General features: G+C 48.6%; 1 protein-coding gene across 3 annotated transcripts in view; it reads right to left on the minus strand.

Moving 5' to 3' along the window:
- UBASH3B (ubiquitin associated and SH3 domain containing B) overlaps positions 1 to 14,661 on the minus strand; it is a 140,773-nt gene extending 126,112 nt beyond the window's left edge. For 2 of the 3 annotated variants that reach the window (XM_019941740.3, XM_033861886.2), the window contains exon 1: positions 14,179 to 14,660. In XM_019941740.3, the coding sequence (XP_019797299.1) occupies positions 14,179 to 14,339 (161 nt within the window). In that variant the 5' untranslated portion in view covers positions 14,340 to 14,660. Of the gene's footprint in view, positions 1 to 14,178 lie in introns of all 3 variants that reach the window. The other variant, XM_019941741.3, reaches the window with a different exon arrangement.
- Positions 14,662 to 20,226: the final 5,565 nt, after the last annotated feature.

Below are 20,226 nucleotides of genomic sequence, written 5' to 3' on the forward strand. Positions count from 1 at the left end.
GGAAGACGGAGGAAGGGGCCACCAGCCAAGGAATGCGGGAGGATTCGGGAAGCTGGAGACGTCAGGGGAACAGGTTCTCTCCTAGAGCCTCCAGAAAGAACCCATCTCTATGGACATCTTGATTTTAGCCCATACTGCCCATTTTGGACTTCTGATCTCCAAACTTTCAGAGAATCAATTTGTGTTGTTTTAAGCCACTGAACTTGTTAAAGCAGCAATGGGAAACTACTATGCATGCCTCTGGTCACATGTGCTGTATTTCACAAAAGCCACTTTCTAAGTCCTTATGACTCAAGTCCCTACTTCCCAAAAAAGGTGAAGTGAAAACTTAAGCTTCCAGAAGGAAGCATTCACTTTGACGGAACGGGCCTCTCCAAGGGCTCCTTGTGTTCCCCACGGTGACAGAATTAGCTTCTCTGGAAGAACGGAGCTTGGTTAGGGAAGGTTAGAACAACCTGCCGAAAGTCACACAAAACCAACAGGTCACAGACTTTCTGGAAAAGCCTCAAAGTACCAGAACCCAATCACTGATGACAAATAGTAGTATCACTTTACATGTGCCTGACTTTCTGTGGGTTTTATTACATTTATATACATTGCCTTGTTTTGATTCATCCAACCTATAAAAACCTGTTCAAAAACTACACCCGCAGAAAGTGACAGATCCAGAATTTGAACCAGGTCTTTTGTCTCTAAAACCAAGTTTCTTTTCCCCCTAAGAAGAATACCCCCCAGGGGTGGGTCACTGAGACAACTATGGATCCCCTCCAACAACTACTCTACTCTTGGTGTGATACTTCCTCACCGCCCCGCCAACCACGTCTCAGAAGTAACCATTCCAACGGGCCTATCCACAAATTACCTTCATCTTCTATGGGTTGCGATGCAAACAATGGCAGGCAGAAGGAGGGAAGCAAAAAGGAAAGAAAAAAACCAAGACAATATAAGAAAGAGCTAATCCAGACAACAGACCAGTCCATTCTTCCAGAAAACAGAGCTGAAACTTTGTTAGAAATCTATTTCTTGGAGGCGGAGTCTGGACTCAGGGAAGGAGTCTGATATAGAAAAAGGGAATGTGGTTGGGACTGACAGCCAGGGGGCCTCAAACTCTGCTTCTGTCGCAGGCTAGTTGTTGGTCTTGAAAAAGTCACTTCACTTGCTCATCTCACTTGACATTCTGTAAAAAGTGGGAGTTGGACTAGATAAGCTCTACTAGCAATTTCCACTAAGACACTTCTGAGATTCTACCTCTGCAGGTTTTTTCCAAGTAGGAATACTCTGTTTCAGAAGAGGTACTTGAGTCATTTTCAACCTAGGGCCGGAACTTTTTTTGAGCTTCTTTACTCTGAAGCAAAACGTACCTGCTGTCACACATGACTCTCAAGGCAGGAACAAGTGATTGCTATTATGCAACTAAATACTAGGAACTGCCTAGGTTATGAATAATGACTAACATTTCTCGAGCACCTGTGTCTATCTACATCTTTCACAAAGGACATTGTTCTTCTTCACATCCTTTGGCAACTCATGAAGAATTGTCACTCACCAAAATCACCTAAATTTAAAACTATATATTCTGTGTTTGCATTTCAAGGTCTACCGACTCTTAGAAATTCAATCCCCGCAAACATACAACCTACCATGTAAAATACAACTTCCCTTTTGGGGGGGGTAAATGTACTTTCTCCACCCTTGATTCAGGTACACACCCCATGCCCCATTCAAGGTCTTCTGCTTGTTTCCTCCTCCATCTTCTTTCCTCTATCTTTTCCTTCCAAATCACCCATCATCCACTCAGATTCCACACCTCCCCACTCCAGGTTGTTAGTGAGTACAGACAGACCCAAGTGTGCAGAACAACTTGCAAGGACTTGGAAGACTGGAGAAAACCTTCCCTCAGGGCCACAGAGGATGGTCCAGCCCCTGACCACCAGTCACCTCTTGAATCTATGTCTTATAGACAGAGCATAGATCCCCGACATTCCTTGAGATGAGCTATTCCTGATGGAGGTGGTGGTAGTGGCAGGGGCTTACCAGAGAGAGGAAATGATAGGAAATGAGCTTAGCACATGGCACGCTGCGATTTCAGCTTCCTGAGATATAAAAGAGGAGGAACTGAGATGGTCTCTCAATGCGTTTTTGGTTTTGTTTTTTTGCGGTACGCGGGCCTCTCACTGTTGTGGCCTCTCCCGCTGCGGAGCACAGGCTCCGGACACGCAGGCTCAGCGGCCATGGCTCACGGGCCCAGCCGCTCCGTGGCATGTGGGGTCTTCCCGGACCGGGGCACGAACCTGTGTCCCCTGCATCGGCAGGCGGACTCTCAACCACTGCACCACCAAGGAAGCCCCCTCAATGCTTTTTATCCACAGCACTTAATGCATTGACTGGCACACAGCAAGGATGGGGAAAGATTTGCTGAATAAAAAAATGAATGAAGGGTCACACCAGCAAGGATAATCAGGGGACCTCAGCCTGGTTTCCAATGAGAACAAGTTCAGGTGTGATATGGATGGGGCTGGGGGTCGGTAGTGAGGTAGGGATGGAAGGGGGAAGGTGAAATTTCCAAGTGGAACTTAGCGCTGGGGGAATTCTAAAGAGCAGGTGTTTCTTACATCAGATTCCTGATCATCTGTCTATTCAGTCAGATCTGTCAGCAGTCTCAGTTTCAGAGAGCAGATTTCAGAGAGCTGGCAGTTTCAGAGAGCTGGCAAGGAGCTAGGCAGGATCTCAGGGTCCTGGTCCTCTGGAGTCTGGGGAAGCTGAAGGGAGCTACCAGAAACCCTAAAGAGAAGCTTTGGAATCATCCTCTGAGAACATCCCATTCACAGCCAACTACAGTCACCTCCAACGATTTTACTCACTTTGGAAACGCAAAGGGAAAGAAACATTTTGTTGACCTGCATCTTTGATGTGAAATTCTCTTCTTCCCTGTCTTCTTCTAGGACATCTCTCATTTTGTTTTTTCCTCTCTCTCAAACCATTTATCTTAGCCTCCTTCACCTGTTCTTTTTCCTCTACCCACCAGCTGGTTCCCCAGAATTCTACCCTTGGGAGTTGGCTTCTTTCCTTTTCTTTACACTCTGCCTGGTTTGTGACACCTACTCCCAAGCCTTCTACTACCATAAATACCCAAATTGGTATTTCTAGCCCTAACCACTCTGAGCTCCAGAGCCCCATTTGCAACCGCATCTGTACCTTTGTGTCTATAGCACCTAAAACATGTCTCAATCCAGATTCGTTGCCTCACCCTCTAAATCACCCTATCTTCGTATGTCCTATCTCAGTTCATAATGTCTCCACCATTCTAGTTTCCCAAGCTGGAAATCCTGGGCTACCTTTATGGTCCCCTACCCTTCACACCCCACAGATTATAAATCCTGTCAATTCAATTTCCAAAACCTCTCTAGTATCTGGCTCTCGGGTATTTTAACCCAAGCCCGATTTATCTTTCATCAGGACTATTACAACCACCTTCTAACTGGCTTCCAGGCCTAGTTTTTCTCTGCTCCATTCCCCTTTATACTGACTTCTCTGCCTTATAATGTTATTTCCCATAACCTCTAGGAAACAGTCTGGCCCTAATTTCCACACTCTCATCTCTCACTGCGCCTTTTCTGTCTCCTTCCCACCAGTCTCCAGCCCCCCTGTGCCTTAGGATCTGAATTTCATGCTGTTCTCTCTGACTTAGAATGCTCTTCCCTCTTCTACACCTAGAGAATCTTTATTCATTCTTTAAGTTCTGCCTTAATTGTCACCTCCTCTGCTTTCCTCAACCTTCTTAAGTTACAGTAATTGTTTTCTTGGTGGTCCCACAGAGCTTTTTTTCAAACCTCTACTATGGCACTAATTCCATTATTAAATCATGTTTATGGTTTATATGCCTTTCTTTCTTGAGGAAGGCTGAGCTCCTGGAGAAGAAAGACAATTTTCTTTGCATCCCGAACACGTTCCTGGCCTATAGTAGGCAACTCAGTAAATGCCCACTGGAAGAATGAATAAAATAATGTCAGATCTAAAGTTAGGCCCAACTATGGGCCAACTGTTTCCTTTGGTAGACAAAATATTTCCTTTTCTTTCTAAGCTAGATAGCATCAAGTTACTCATTTAGTTGGGGGGAGGGGTGGTGGTGAGATGATTCAAGAAACCCAAATTGAAATTAAAATCTGCCTCCATCTTCATTTGCAGTGTGATATTAAATCATTTGAACTGTCTACTGGTCTCCCTACCTCTCAAACTGTAGAAGAGTATCGCGCCCTTCTTATTTGCCCTTTAAATTTAATTCAGGGCCCCTCTGTCTGGTTATATCACCTCCTCCTCTTCACACTTAGATATTGCATCTATCTCTTGCATCACACTTAATCATAACATGACATTTAGTCATAACTTTCTATCTTCCACACTAGATTGTCAGTCCCCTGAGGGCAAGGATTACATCTAATTACCTTTGTACTCCCAACTCCTCTTATAATAGGTCATAATAGTTGCCCATAAGTACGCCGGGAAATGTCTGTATGTTTTTCTGAAAAAATGGCATTACCCAGGGAAATTTTCATGGAGATAAAACATATACAATTTTTTTTTCTGGTCTTGTTTCTCAAAGATTTCAATTGTCAAGATGCGTTATAAGAGGCCCCAAAGAGATAGGTAACTGTGCAGAACTGGCTGAAGACCTTGGACAAAGCACTTCATAGGTGATGGAGGGAAGAGCCTCTCTACCTTGCTTACTTCACAAAGTGAAGCTTGAGGGAGAAGAGATGGAAGAGAGAGGATAATAGAGAGAAAGGGAGCGGGGAGGGGAATGAGAAGAAAGCAAAGAGAAGGGAGGCCAGCTGTACTGTGGTCGAACTAGTTCTCCAGGGCGGGTAAAATCTGATGAGGCAAAAAGAGGAGAAAGGAAAGGCATGCAGGCAATTCAAGGACAGGTTGATTAAGAAAGGAGACAGCAGATGCTGCGGTTTCGGAAATCCAGCAACCCTGTGTGGTTCTACGTGTGGTCGCCTGTGTTTAAAGAGACTGTACACAAAAGCAGCCATTCAAGGCAGGTTTCTTTCCTTCTCTCTCCCTGCTTCCTGCCCAAGATAAGAGAATAAACAGAGAGCCAATGCGCACAGTAAATATTTCTGAATGGGGCACCGTCAACACGGAAGTAGGATTCTAAACAATCGTGCTACCTGATTCATACAGAAGGTTTATCCCGCAAAACCTGAAAAGAAATCTGAAACCTTTGGCCGCCTCTGGCCATCTGTGCTGTCAGCTTCCTCTGGCGTGCTCCGGACTGCTGTGAGCTGCGATGGTGGTGTTTCTCTCAGCTTCCCACTGTGTGTGGCAATAGCTGGTCCTGGTGGAGTTCACTGCCACCGTTGCTTTATGTACAGGAATGTTTATTCTTCCACTGGGGCAACTGAACACAATGGGAGTTGTTACACAAACAGCTGGTGATTCTGTAGAAGGGGAGATGTCCCTTCAATTAAAAAGGTACCAAGGAGCAATTTCTCTCCCCCAGGGGCTGGGCTCAGGGCACTAACTTCCTTTCTCATTTAACCAGCATTGTGGTTGTATTTTGCAGCAAAGCACATCATACCAATTTGAAAATTATACTAATAATGCATACTCGTTAGACGACTCCCCACCGTTGTAATTGCCCTGTATTGTTCTTCTTTTCCATTCATTTATTCTTTAGAATATCAATAGTCCTGAAGAGTTTTTTAAAGGGAGAAGAATTTGACCATATAGCACTGGGGAAAGCAAAACAAAACAAAACCAGAGAAGCCAAACGTTCCGGAACAGAAAAGCACACGAGGCAGTGAAAACATCCTTGCGTTGAACAAAAACGCTGTCCATGTCACCCCCAAGTCACCAGAACTGGGATCGGAGAGGTGGTTGACGTCAACCCCTTTTACAGGTGGGAACACTGAGGCCCAGGGAAGGAAAAGGATGTATATGAGTCCAGACAGCCAACCAGTGAGAGCAGAGTGAAAGCCCAAGGCGGGGTTCTGAAAGAAAGGTACACGGAGTTTGCTTTCATGGTGCATTACCCCTGGGCCACCTGTGGGGTGAGGGCCAAACCTAGAGCCTGTCAACTATCTGTAGAGAATTATTCACCCAGGCCAAGAAGAGGCATACCGGCTCCTCAGAAAGTCACTGTGGAGGATGTGCAGCCAGCTAGAGCCAGTGGCTGACTTCAGGGTGCCAGGTGGCAGAACTTGACATTCATCTATTCCTGCACAGAATTTAATAGGGTGCTGTGCGCACATTAGGAGCTCAGACAATTTCTGGATGTTCATCTGAGGTACTTCACCATAAGCCTCATCCTCTTACGCAGCAGGTGGCAAAAAGAACATGACAGCAAAGTCACCAGCAAAACGGGATGTTAGCCAGAGGACCAACAAGGACGGACATCACCTACATAGCCTGAGCTCTTGACAGAAGGTCCAGAGGACACAGGCTGCTGCTACATCTATCCCTCCATCTTCCAGGGAAGAGAAAATTCAGAGATTCTCCCATAAGTCTCTGGGAAAACCCCCAGTGGAACCTGGAGAACTTCCCAATGAAGAAGACAAGGGCTTTCAGCCCTGAGGGGGCCACAGCCATCTCATTCTCCCAACAGCAACTCTGTCCTGCCTGGGACCCTGCCCGTCACATGCAGGAGCTGTTCTTCAGTGCACTTTATTTTTTTCTCTCCAGGGCTGGCGTCTGATTCCATTTGAGATGAATCAGAAGACAACCATATGGTACCCCTTCAACTCTCCAGCCTGGCCATTTATTACCGTCAGCAGTTTGGATGGCCCTGCTCTGCTCCGGGGGCCCGCTTCCACTCGGCCGGCAACCCCGGGGCAGTTTGCGGGGACAAGATGCTGAGGAAGGAGGCTATCAGCCTCTACTCCACGTCCACAGCTCAGTGAGGAGCAGTGATATAAAAGTGGGGGACAACCGGGAACCCCGAGACAAAGGGAGTCACGTGGAATGAAATCACCGTTGGAGTAGCAGTCACGCCTCCCTCCTCACTGAGGGATTACGGGCGTTCCCCAACTGTTTTCTGCACCCTTAACCCTCACAAGGATCTACGGAGCTACATACTATTATTGTTGTGGACGAAGAATGTCACCTGCCATTTCAGTAAACAAAGGATGTCGCAACCATCAAGCCAGCAGCCACTGCGGCCATCCCCAACTGTGCACCCTGAGGGGACTCAGGATGGAGAAAAGCAGGATCCTGGCCCCAGACAGCTGAGGTGCCTTTCCAAGGAATGATTTCAGTGAGCCCAGACTCTTGGCATTTTCCCATACATAGAAGAGTGCTAAACCCGCTAACTTGAGATGTCTGGTTTTCTTTAATTAATAGTAATCTTTTGATGTTCTGACCACCTGGTTTTTACTGCAAAACTCCTATTACCCTGGGTCCTCCCTCACCTCTTGAGAGCCGTCCCCCAGAGCTATCTGAGAGGCTGCCTCTCGGGCTTGAGTCCTCAGCAAGTCCCCCGAACAAAACAAAATCCTCAACTTCTAGGTTGGGCATATTTTTCAGTCAGCATTATCAACAGTGTACAGACAGGTGAACTGAGGTTCAGGGCGTTCAGCAACGCGCCCAAGGTCACCAGCTGGGAAGAGGCAGAGCTGGGATTCAAACCCAGGCTGTGCCGACGGCTGCCACGGTGAGACGTCTGTGTATCAGGCAGAGGGTGACTGGGTCTCTTCAGTTTCTGCCTGCCCTAGAAGAGGGACACACCCTCACATACATGCACCCCAGATGCCCGCCCGGACGAGGGGGGCGCTGAGCTCCGCCTCCACTGTCAGCAGGAGCAGAGCTGGTGGGAGACACAGGGTTCCCTCGGTTTGTTGCCTCTCTGAAAAGCAAAGAAAGCCCTTAGCGCTAAGCACTCTTGTCCACTCAGTGAAAAGCAGTTAGAGTTTGAGGCCGCCAAGGGCGGGGTAGTGACAAAAACCGCAGGACAGAGTCATGAGGCAGGATGCTCTTCACTCTCTGGGGCACTGAATTTGAACCTGTTTTCTCATGAAATTATCAATGTCTGAAACTTAACAGTGATTAGGTACATGAATCCGCTTTGTCATCTCTAAAGTGATCTAAAAATCTAAGGTAGTATTAGGGCATAACAGGAAATTTTCACAGACGCTGTGTGCAAGGGGTTATCATTACCTTATCAGCCCATCCAAACACATTAAGGTCTACTCAGCAATAAAAGGAGACAAACTACCGCTACATGCAACACGGATGAGTGTCATAAATATCAGGAGAGAAGCCAGGCAGGCACAGGAGTAGGCATTGTATGATTCCGCTCGTCTGCAGATCGAGAAAATGTGAACTCATCGCCGGTGACACGAGGTGGGTCGCTGCTTGCCCAGGGATAGGGGTGGAGAAGGAATTGACTGCAAGGGGGCAAAAGGAAACTTACAGGAGCGAAGGACACGTGCTATCTTGCAGAGGTGATGCCACAGGTATATTTATTTGTCAAAACTCATCAATCTTGAAATAGGTTCAGCTTATTGTACATAAATTATACCTCAGGAAAGTGAAAAATGAATGTATGCCAAGGTCTTTCCTTTGGAGCCAGGTCCTCTGGGTAGCCTGGGAAGTTCACTGGACTTGCAGTTCTAGACCAATGCTGTCATGGCAACATGGCCTCACACAGGGCATGCCCTGGAAGTCCTCTGAGACTTAAGTCACCTAATCTTTAAAACGAGGCTTTTCTCAGGGCTTCCCAGGACTTTTTCAGGTCCAGTGGTTAAGAATCCACCTCCAATGCAGGGGACATGGGTTGGATCCCTGGTTGGGGAACCAAGATCCCACATGCCACAGAGCAACTAAGCCCGCATGTCACAACTACTGAGCTCGTGCACCTCAACTACAGAGCCCGCGTGCCGCAACTAAGACCCGACACAGCCAAAAATAAATTAAATAAATAAATATTTTAAAAATAAATAAATAAAGCGAGGCTTTTCTCAAGATCAAGGGGGATATTTAGGGCACGTGAGAGCAACCTCACCCACAAAATCACACACACGTGTAAGGGGGGAGTGCTGTGTGGGTGAACCGCCATGACGGGTGGAGTAGAGACTTGCTTGCCCCATCCACCTCTAAGATCCCTTCACTCCACGTGGGCTTTGGTTGGTCTCCTCTTTCTGCCCAAGGCCCCTGGGAACGCAGCTGCAGCACCCACCCAGAATCAGCCACGATTCGGAGATGCTGAGCTGACCAGGTACTCTCAGGGGATCCAATGTCCACCAGCAGGTAAGCTGGAGAAACCGGATGCTTGAATTCACGGGCTCTGCAAGATGCCTCCCAGTTCCTTGTGTTGCCAGCTCCGAGCTGCTTTTATCTTTGGGCAGTGATGCATAGCTAATGCTGACTGTCCAAAGCAAAGTCAAAGGCGCTTAGTCCAGCTCCTTCCTTCCGCCACTGTCCTGCTCTTTCGCTGGGCATTGTTCAGATATCAACAACCTAACAGCACATGTAAATCCTTGCTGGAGATTTACCACCACGATCTCACCTCCTTCCTTTTCTTTTCATCCAACACCACAATACCGTAATCCTATCTACCTTGGGTCCAGATTATATTTTTAACTTAGTTCTAAGTCCCTTCCTGCCCCTCAGCTCATTCGGTCTTCACAAAGCCTCGTGAGTTACACAGCACAGAAGCTGAACAGGATATTGAGGAAAGGGGTTCAGCAGAAGACCTAAATGCTTCAAGTGTCGGTCAGAAGCTGGGCTGGGAATCAGGGCATCAGACCCCGGCCAGAGGGTCCTTTTGTAAAATTCTACTTCTCAATCATTAGAGAACATTCGAGAGCCATGCGCTGTAGACAAAGTATTAGCCATAGGCAGTCTCGAACGAATGGAACCAAAACAAAAGGCCAGAGTTGTGTCAGTGGGGCCTCATCAAATTCAGTTGCTGGGTGGCTGCTCTCAGAGTTCCAGTGGCAGAGAAGCCTCCGCTGCCCCCCAAAACCACAGAGGCAAGTAAGAAAAGCAAGTAGGGAACACAAAGCAACACGCCAAGGGGGTAAGGTTGGGGGGGATAAATTGGGAGACTGGGATTGACATATACACGCTACTATATATAAACCGGATAACTAACAGAGGCCTGCTGTGTGGCACAGGGAACTCTGCTCGGTGCTCTGTGCTGGCCGCTGTGGGAGGGGAACCTGCAAGGGGGGGTGGACATATCAATACATGTATTATGGCTGATTCACTTTGCTGTACACCTCAGGCTGGCACAACGTGGTAAATCAACTGTACTCCAATAAAAATTTAAAAAAAAAAAGATACAAAAGACAACAACAAAAAAGGCAACACTCGGTCAGAATTCACCCTGCCTTCCTGGGTGATCCATTTGGGCCCTTCCTGGCCCCAGGCCTTTCCCAGCACACACACTCTTCCTTTTCCTTCCGACCTACCTCACTCCAGTCTTGACAAAGCTGGGCCTTTATTTTTAGAACTTGGGGGAAAAGGAAGAGCTAAGGGCATAGAAAGAAAAAGGAAGGGACAGGCCATTTTGGCCCCTTGAAAGCTTCCTTCCTGAGGCCTCCCTAACACCTCCCTGCCTTGTGCTTGCGTGTGTGCGTGCATGCACACACACACGCACACGCGCACACACACACGATATAAACGGCCAGTTCTCGAACCTTCTCCACATGGCTGCTGTTCTTCTACAGCAGCGTCTAAGTTGGACCAAAGGTCATACGGTTGGGTGGAAAAACCCTAGCACGGCTCCAGGGGCATAACGAGCTAGAGGAACATACCGGACTCCTCTCAGTAGCCGTCAAGCACTTAATAAGCATGCGCTAATTAATCCTGCTCCCCTCAGAGGGAGCCGGCCAGGCCCTGAGGGCTTGAGTGACTTATCCAAGGCCAGAGCACAGCACAGGCTGCATGGGACCTGGGCCTTGCTGGCATCGGTGCTCTCTACGGTCCACCCAGAGCCCAGTGGAAGGGCCCTTCTTGCTGCTGCACAAGATCAGACGCAGTTACACCCAGAAGGGAAACCAGAGCTGCCAGCCCTGGTTACCACCATTCCCTCCAAAGGGCTGTGTTCCAGACCTCGGTCTCATTCCTTCTTGAAACATCACAGCCTGGTCTTCCTGAATCCAGGAAACCATCACTGCTCTCTCCCACTTTCCATTTCATCACGCTCCTTCCTCCAGGCTTAAAGCCTAAGAAAGAGGCTTCTCAGAAGTGGAGCCCGGTGCCTTTGCTCTCTTTCTTCACAACTCTCCAGAATGAAGTTAAAAGTCTGCTCTCTGCGCAGATGTAGAGCACAAACGTACCGACACCAAGGAGGGAAAGCAGCGGGGTGTGTGTGTGTGTGTGCGTGTGTGTGTGTGTGTGTGTGTGTGTGATGAATTGGGAGATTGGGATTGACATGTATACACTGATGTGTATAAAATGGATGACTAATAAGAACCTGCTGTATAAAAAATAAATAAAATAAATTCAAAAAAAAAAGTCTGCTCTCTGGAATCTCAGATGGCCCTGGGGAGAAGTCCCTCTTCTTACTGACCTGATTAAGTTATTAAGAGGAAGGCTGACCACATCAGCCTCTCTTGGCTGAAGTAGAAGAGATGCCAGCCCAGGTAGGGAGTAGACTAGATCAGATGACCGCCAAGGGCTCTGACGCTCCAAGACAGAGAATTTGAGAAGACAGAAGAGCAAGCCTACCCCCTCCCCAGGATGTTTCCTCATGACCCACTCTGTCACGTTTCCAGTAGAGAGGCAGTGCTAGTAATAATAGTAGCTGTGATAGGCTGAAAGGGGCTCCTCCCAAAATATTCATGCCCTAATTCCTGGAACCTGTGAAAAGAGGGTTTTGTGAATGAGATTAAGTTAAAGACCTTGAGATGGGGAGATTATCCTGAATTATCTGGGGAGGCCCTAAATGCAATCACAGTGTCTTCATAGGAAAGAGGCAGAGGGAGATTTGACACAGAAAGAAAAGAAGGCAAGGCAACCACAGAAGCAGAGATTGGAGGGATGCTGCCACAAGCCAAAGAATGCCAGCAGACGCCAGGAGCTGGAAGAGGCAAGGAATAGATTCTCCCTTAGAACCTCCGGAGGGGGCAAAGCCCTGCCAACACCTTGATTTCAGCCCAGGTATGCTGATTTAGGGCTTCTGGCCTTCAGAACTGTGAGAGAATAAATTTCTGTGTTTTTAAACAACCCGGAATGGGGTAATTTGTTAAAACAGAAACTAATACAGTAGCTAACACTTAAAGATCACCCACTGTGTGCCAGGCACTGCTCTAAGTGTTTTACCCACATTAACTCATTACATCCTGGTTCTGGATGTGAGGCCTGAGCTGAGCCGACACATGCCTGAGTTTGAATCCCAGGTTCACTGCTCACTGTTGTGACCCTGAGCAAGTTATGCAACCTCTCTAAACCTCTGTTCCCCAGTTCATAAAATGGGCATATAATTACCTTTCTCACTGGGCTGCTGGGAGGATAAAAATGGATAATAAATGTGAAGTGCTTAGAACAGTACATAGTAAGTACTCACTAAATGCTAGTTATTATGAGATCTCAGGGATAGAACAAGCCAAAATGAAACCATCATCCTAATGTTTCAGCACGTAGCCAAGGCCTCTTGGACCCAGTGCAGGAAAGATGTCCTGTTAAAGCCACCTCAAAGAGCAAACACCACGGTCTGAAGAATTCAGTTAAGTATTTCTTCCCTTCATTAAGCAATTTAGGTCCTTAACGCTGGCCTCATTTTAGAAAAGGCGAATGCCAGGGGCTGTGCTAATTCTGCAGCCTTGCCCCACAGACTGCTGGCCCCTACCTGCCCCTTCTTAAGGACAGCTATGCACATCCATCATACGAAGGACCTGACTTGCAGCTTCCACACCTGGCACACCCCTGCAGAGCCCACCACATCTTCTCCTTGTAACTCTGGCGTCAGCAGCTGGAAGTTAGTAGGAGGCAGAAATGTCAGTCCATTTTATGGCCTTCCAAGGCCACTCCGACCTGTCCCAGCAGGCTGGGTGGAATGATAAAATCAGGGATCAGCTTTGATCAAGAGATTACAGCCAAGTTACTAGTAAAGAATAAAGGTTTGCCCAGAGGCCAAGTAAGGGAGACCTAGCACTATCACCTGAAAAAAGGGAGAAGAAGACAAACTTTCCTCAAGTTGGCCCTTTCTGATAAAGTTTGCCCAGCTCCCTGTTCAGGTGATGTCATTCAAAGAAGCAGCGCCCTACAAGGATCCCAGGCCTTGTGTCCCAGCCTAAGAAATCTGCATGTGAGGAATTCACCGAGGGAGAAGGGCCTGGCCACCCGGCCTAGGCAGCGTTCCAGCCCCACGGCCTTGGGCGGCCAGCCTCCGAAGACTCCTGCTGCCGCTGCTGCCTGGTGCCGGCGACCAGGCCTCTTCCCAGCAAGCTGCTGGGGCAGCCACCTGCGCGCTCTCTGCCCTTCCCTACCCCGCCCTCCCGGAGGAAGAAGGATGAGGGAGGACTGCTCCTCTCCTCACTCTCAGGCACCCACAGATTCCTGCGCTGCCGTCACCGTTGACGAGAACCCAGGGCCCCTGGGGGAAGTGCTTCCCCTTCTCATTCCATCCTCCCCATCAATGAACACGAGGCAATCCCAACGCTCCCGCCCCTCCTACTCCGAGGGAGGCAGAACCCGAGAGCGACATCCGGAGCTGGAAGCCGCAACAGTGGGAGGGCCGGCCTCCCTGCCCCGCCGTGCCTTGCCCTTTCCCAGCCATCAGAGGATCCCAAGCCAGCCCGGCGTTCCGGATCAAGAGGGTGCCCGAATCCTCGGTGGGGCCCCGCCTCCCCGGGGGCTCAGCGCTGGAGACCTCGGGGAGCCCGGGAGAGACTCGCTTAGCCCCACCCTCTGAGGCCGGGCGCGGGCCACCGTACCCGGGACTCGAACCCTGTGCCCTAGCCCTTAGGCATCCCGCACCCTTAGGCACGCCTCACCGTAGGCATCGCCAGCAAGCCCCCAGCCCAGCGCTCGGGCGCGGAGCCCTCCCCTGCACCCCCGCCAGGAGGAACCGAGTCCCGGGCCGCCCGCGCGCCCAGCCTACCCCCAACAGGTCGTGGGCAGCGGGGAACGCGCCGCCCGCCGGGCAGGCGCCAGGAGGCGAGCCGGAGCGAAGCCGAGGGCCGGTCGCTTGGGGCGGGAGGGGTCGCCCGGGCGGCGAGCCCGGCCACTTACGCGCGGGCTCTGGGGAACCCCATGGACAGGAGCACGTCCAGCGCCGATCCATGCTTGATGGTGCCGGGGCGCTGCTGGCGGTTCCTCCGCGGGGTGACTTTGCTGTACAGCTCCTCTCTCGCAGCCATGCCGAGCGGGCTGGGGTGGCCGTACTGAGCCATGCTCAGCGGCCAGCCATCGCCCGGGAAGGCGCCCAAGCCGGAGGGTCCCGGAGGGCGGAGGACTGGCCCGGAGCCGGGGCGGGGGCTCGGGGACCCGGTGCCGGGAGGGAGGCGGCGGCGGCGCTCGGAGCTTCCCCGGTGTCGAGACTGACGCTTCCTGGTGAGGCCACCGGAGCCAGAACGGCCCGCCGCAAGCGGCTTCTCCCCGACCGGCCGTCAGCCCCTCGGGGCCCGGGTGCCCCCTGCACGGCGCCCGCAGCAGCCCTCTCTCCTCCGCCCCTCTCCTTCTCCGCTCCCAGCAGTCCGGGAATTTGCACTGAGTAATTTTTGAATGGATCAAAAAGGAAAAGGAGCCTTGTGGGCCGGCCCTGCCTGGCCTGTACCCGGGCCCCGCCCCTCTCTTAAAGCGGCAGCGCAGCCCGCGGCTGCTCCCGCAAGCTGTGGAGTCCAGGTGCTCTGGGCGGAGGATTCGAACCAGCGAGGGCTGCCTGTGTACACTGGTTCCAGTTGGTTCCGGAGAGTCACTCCCAGCGCTCCAGCTTCTCCATGGCTGCCATCAAGGGACAGCTGGGCCTCAAGACACAAGATCAACCCATTTCAAGTTTCCTGTGGTTCTAGACGGGGTTTTATTAATGGAAATTGGGCGAACTGATGGATGACATTAATGCACCAGAAGGCCAAGCCATGAGGCCCAGATAAAACGTTTTGATTCCCAAAGACCCTGCAAAACCCAGAGGATTGGGTTACGGCTCCTGGAGACTAAGTTCCCATCAGCTGGCTAAGGGCTACACTGAAGACCTTCTGTGTTCTCCGTGACCTCCGTGGCCTAGACGGTGACTTCAGGGCAAAGGGTGGAACCTGGGGCTCTCGACCTAGGAGGGGAGAGGAAGGGAGGGAAAGGACAGGGCAGAAAGAAGAGGGAAGGGAAGATGCCAGGAAGAAGGAGGCGGAGAGGAAGGAAGTGGGAAGTGGAGGAGGGTGGAGGGAGCCGGAACAGAGAAAGAACACTTTCTAATTGTAAAAGGTGTGCAACGTGGAATGGGTTGATTTTCAACAGCAAATGAGTACCCCGTCAATAAAAGCATTCAAAGTAAAGACTGGAGCATTGCTGCTCAGCAGTGACGAATAAGTAAATTGCATCATAGTTTGGCTCAAATTACTCCCACCTCAAAGAAGGTGGAAGTCCTAGACATCCCTACTCCCCAGTGCCCCACACCATGAACTTGGCTTGGGGATGTTAAAGCTCTTCCATTCGGAGACAAACTTACGGTCCTCAGTCAGGGACAAGGACCCTGCCTGGTGTAATGCAAAAGGCAGAGAGTAAAGCCCGGCTGCTCTTTTTCAGGCAATAATAATAATTATAACACCACCTAACATTTATTGGGCTCTTGTATGTGTCAGTCATTGTGTTCAGGATAATAAATGAATTAACTCATTGAATTTTTATGACCCTATGGGGTGTGTATGATTATTATCCCAGTTTGCAGAAGAGAAAACTCAGCTTAGAGAGGTTGAGGAAGATTGTAGGGCTGGTAAGTCAGAGCCAGAGCTTTTGGTGCCTTGGATGAGTTGTTTCTGCTCTCTACAGCCCCGTGTCCTTATCTGTATGCATCATAGTAACTAACCTTACACACTCTGGGTTCTCCAAAAATGTCAGCTCCTCCCCTTGCCTGGAGCATGGGGGAGGGATGATGACCGGCTCCCAAGGAGCAACTTTTTGATGTTGCTTTATAAAGCATCCAAGGGTTTTACCAGGGGAAATGACACAGCTTAATTCTCTTAGCCCAGAATTTGTTTTCTAAAAAATATCCAGTGGTGTTTGGAAGTGGGGAGATAAGGACTACTGGGGCCTAAGTAACCATGTGCATAATTCTGTCTCCTGCTGTGTAGGGGATGAGGAAAAGTTCCTGGGTGGGGGCTTCTGCCGGAGCACAGCAAGTGCCCTGAAGCGATGCAGAGGGCTTCTCCTGGGCATGGAGCAAAGAGACAAACCATACCTAGTAGACTAGCCTCCCTGGGACGTGTTCGGTAAACGACGCTGGACCTTACCCGATATTCTGAATTTCTTCCAAATGCCTGGGCTGGGAGTCAAATGATCTGGAACCTAGTCAAGCGTTAATGTCTGTAGAAGCACTTTGTAAACCATGAGTACCACACAAATAACAACTGAAATTTACTGAGAACTGATGCTGTTCTTAGCGTCTTCCACATATAACTCATTAGTCCCTTGACAAGACAATGACGTAGGTACCACCATATTACCATTGGCCATTTTACAAATGAAGATCTTGAAGGAGACAGAGATAAGCATCTTCTCCAAGATCACATGGCCAGTAAGTGGTTTGAACCCTTAAAATTTTTCCAAACAACCACTTACAGCCATTACTATGATGATGAAGAGATGCCATGTTATTAAAATAACATGGTCAAATAATAACCTTTTTGACTCCTCCTGTTACCGCACTGAATTGGGGTCCACTCATTCAAAGTGTAGCAAAGCCAGTTTACTGATGCCAGATTGTGGTGAAGGAAAGTAGAGTGTTTATTTCAGGGCACCAAGCAAGGAAGTGGGAGACAAGCCTCAGATCCATCCCAATTTGATCCCTGAGTTAGGGTTTTTTTGGTTTCTCTTTCTCTTTTTTCCACACGGCTTGTGGGATCTTAGTTCCTTGACCAGGGATTGAACCCGGGCCACAGCAGTGAAAGTGCTGAGTCCTAATCACTGGACCGCCAGTGAATTCCCTGGTGTTTTTTGGTTTTGTTTTTTTCTAAAGAAGAACAAAGAGGCTGCAATTAATCCTCATCCTGTGATATTTCTGTGACATTTCTCGGAGTCAGGATGTCTCTGGTTTATGATCCTCTGGCCACGTGGTCCATGGCTCGGGGGCCTGTTAGCCCCTCTTGCCCTGGAGAAACCTGAGTTTGTTCGTTAATGATGATATCTAATGATACAACAGCAATTTTATCAACAACAGCAATTTCAGTACGTTAACGATGTTATCGACCACAGCAATTTTAGTCATCTGACTCTGGTGGATTAGTGTTCAGTTCACACGGGATTGAAGTCAGAGGGGACAAGAAAGGAAAGTTTCGGATAGAGAGATTAGTCATAAATTTGGTAACGGAACTCAGTTTTACGGGGACTTAGTTTCACTCCTATCCCCCTTGACACAGAATTGCTGGATCTCTGTTTCTCTAGAAAAATTGAATTGTCTTTCTCCCTCCTCTAGGCAAACTGTGAGAGGAAATGATGGGTATAAAAATAGTTTTAGGTAGCCTGGAAAAAGCACTATGGAAAAACCAGACACCTTAGACTCAAACTGTTCTGTCTGAGGCACTTCTACAGGAATCCCATCCCGGCTTCCTCATCAGTCTTCAGCCCAGTGCCAGCACTCATTTTACTTAAGACTGCAGCTGTTTTGTTCTGCATGAGTAAGGTGCTGGCAACTAAGATGCATTGTGCTTTAATTGTACTGACTTTGAAAAGCTAGGGGAAGCTTTATAAAAGTCTATATTGTTATATGACAAAGAGAAGAGGAATGACTATTCATTGGACAGGATATCTGACAGCAGTGGGGAGGAGAGAGGGGGCCTCACACAGTGAGGCCCAGCGTCAGGCTGCTCTCTCAGAAGGGAAGCAAGTTGTCATGTCCCCCTGCACCCACAGGTCATGTCCGAATCCACCCTGGACCACAGCCTCTTTTATTTCCTTTGGCAGCACCACTCGGCTTGTGGGATCTTAGTTCCCCGACCAGGGATTGAACCTAGGCCCTCAGCAGCAAAAGCGTGGAGTCCTAATAGGTGGACCAGGGAATTCCCCACAAACCTCCTTCTGTTCATGTGAGCACTGTTTAACTGCACGCCCGCTGCCCCAGCCACTTTCTTGGTGTGGCAGCCCTTCTGACAAGGCCATCGGGATGCCCAGGCGGGCCCAGTTAATTGCACTCATAATTTCTGAAAGTGTGTCCTGTGCCTTTCCCTTCTGCTTCTCTCTGTCCTCGAGAAAAGGTCAAGAGATCCCATTAAGCACAGGCACTAAAGTCTGCAGAATGTCTCCAGTCCCAAGGGTTGGCATATTGCTTTGTCAAAGGCACTTTTCAAACCACTGGGATGCCATTAGCCCCTAGACTTCCTGGGGATTTCTCATGGCCAGAAGGTTTTGAAACTATGCGATAAGGAAAGAAAGGAAGCGGCATGGGAAGGTTCCAGAGCGGGGAATTGGGACGCCTAGGTGTTGGCTGTGACTTAGATGTTCTCTCTCCTTCTCTAGGCTAAATGAGAGGGATAGAGAACTTACCTGCTTCCTCATCTGCCAAATGAGGGGGTGGCTTAAGCTGGGGACTCCTAGGACTTTGCCTGGGGACCCTTGGGGACTCTTGTGGGCAGGGGTTGGTGCTGTCAGCTGAAAGTTGGAGTGGGCAAAGCATGGCATCCTCTCTTCCTCTTGGGGATTTTATATAAGGTTTTCTATGGGAAGATGGTTTAGAAGATTAAAAAACATTTTGAAAAACACTGAACTAGATGATCTTTAACGCCTAGTTTTGTTCTGAGAGACCATAATTTAACAAGAGGGAAAGTAAAAGGGGAATGAAGTCCGATTGGTGAGTAGGGGCCAAGGTTGCTGGGAATGGAGGGACAGGTGAGGAGTGGGGTGGGGGGAGGGGAGAAGGGTCCACACAGGTCGAATGTTAGGGTAAAACAAACTTTAAAAAGTCCTATTGTTATGTCATATGATATCGCTTATGTGTGGAATCTAAAAAAATGATACACATGAACTTATTTACAAAACAGAAAGAGACATAGAAAACAGACTTCTGGTTACCAAAGAGGAAATGGGGTGGGGGGAGGGATGAATTGGGAGGTTGGGATTAACAGATACACACTACTATATATAAAATAGATAACCAACAAGGACCTACTGTAGAGCACAGGGAACTATAGTCAACATTTTGTAATAACCTATAAGGGAAAAGATTCTGAAAAAGAAGATATGTGTGTGTGTGTGTGTGTGTGTGTGTGTGTGTGTGTGTGTGTGTGTGTATGTGTATATATATAAATATAACTGAATCACTGTTCTGTACACCTGAAACTAACATGATATTGTAAATCAACAATACTTCTATAAAAAAGAAAAAAAAAGTCACATTGTTTCCACCACTAGAGGAAATGATAGTTATATGACTTGACAAAATGCTACAGTGGAAATCATACTGCAATATAAATGCATCAACTCAATATGTTGTACACCTTAAATTTACACAATATTATATGTTAATTATACCTCAATTAAAAAAATTAAATTTAAAAACAGTCATATCTTTTCTACCCTGTCCTGAGGCACAGTTATAACATGTCTAAGGATCTGGAGATTGGTGACTATTTCACAGTCTTGAATTTGTCTGTAGGACTCAGCCCAGTGCTGGGCACGCAGGAAGCCTATACTTGTACAATTACTGCTGGGTTGTTGAATCTGTGAAGCCTCGTGTACGGTAGGAAAAGGTAAGGCTGAAACAACGTTAGGAGCATCCATCCAAACCACTAAAAAAACTTATGTTTTTTCCTCATACATTGAAAAAATTAAGATCTCTCCCTCAATTGCAAAAGGAAGAAAGAGAGAGTGGGGGAGTCTATTTTCACTTCTCTTTTGTCCGTCTCTGAACAAAACTCCCAGCGTGTCTATTTTGGAATCCTCGTAGGAGACACTCCATTGTGTATGCTTCCTCCTTGGAAAAGCCTCATCCTAAATGTCACTGCCGAAGGGTCTGTGTCCCTGACTTGCCACAAGACAATAGAAGTGTTGGGAAATAAACAGTACAAGCTTAATCAAAGGTTAATGCCACTTCTCACATAACTTCCTTTTTGTATACAAAAGGAAATGTACAGGAAA

This window comes from Tursiops truncatus, chromosome 8, assembly GCF_011762595.2.
Source record: "Tursiops truncatus isolate mTurTru1 chromosome 8, mTurTru1.mat.Y, whole genome shotgun sequence".
Lineage (NCBI taxonomy): Eukaryota > Metazoa > Chordata > Mammalia > Artiodactyla > Delphinidae > Tursiops > Tursiops truncatus.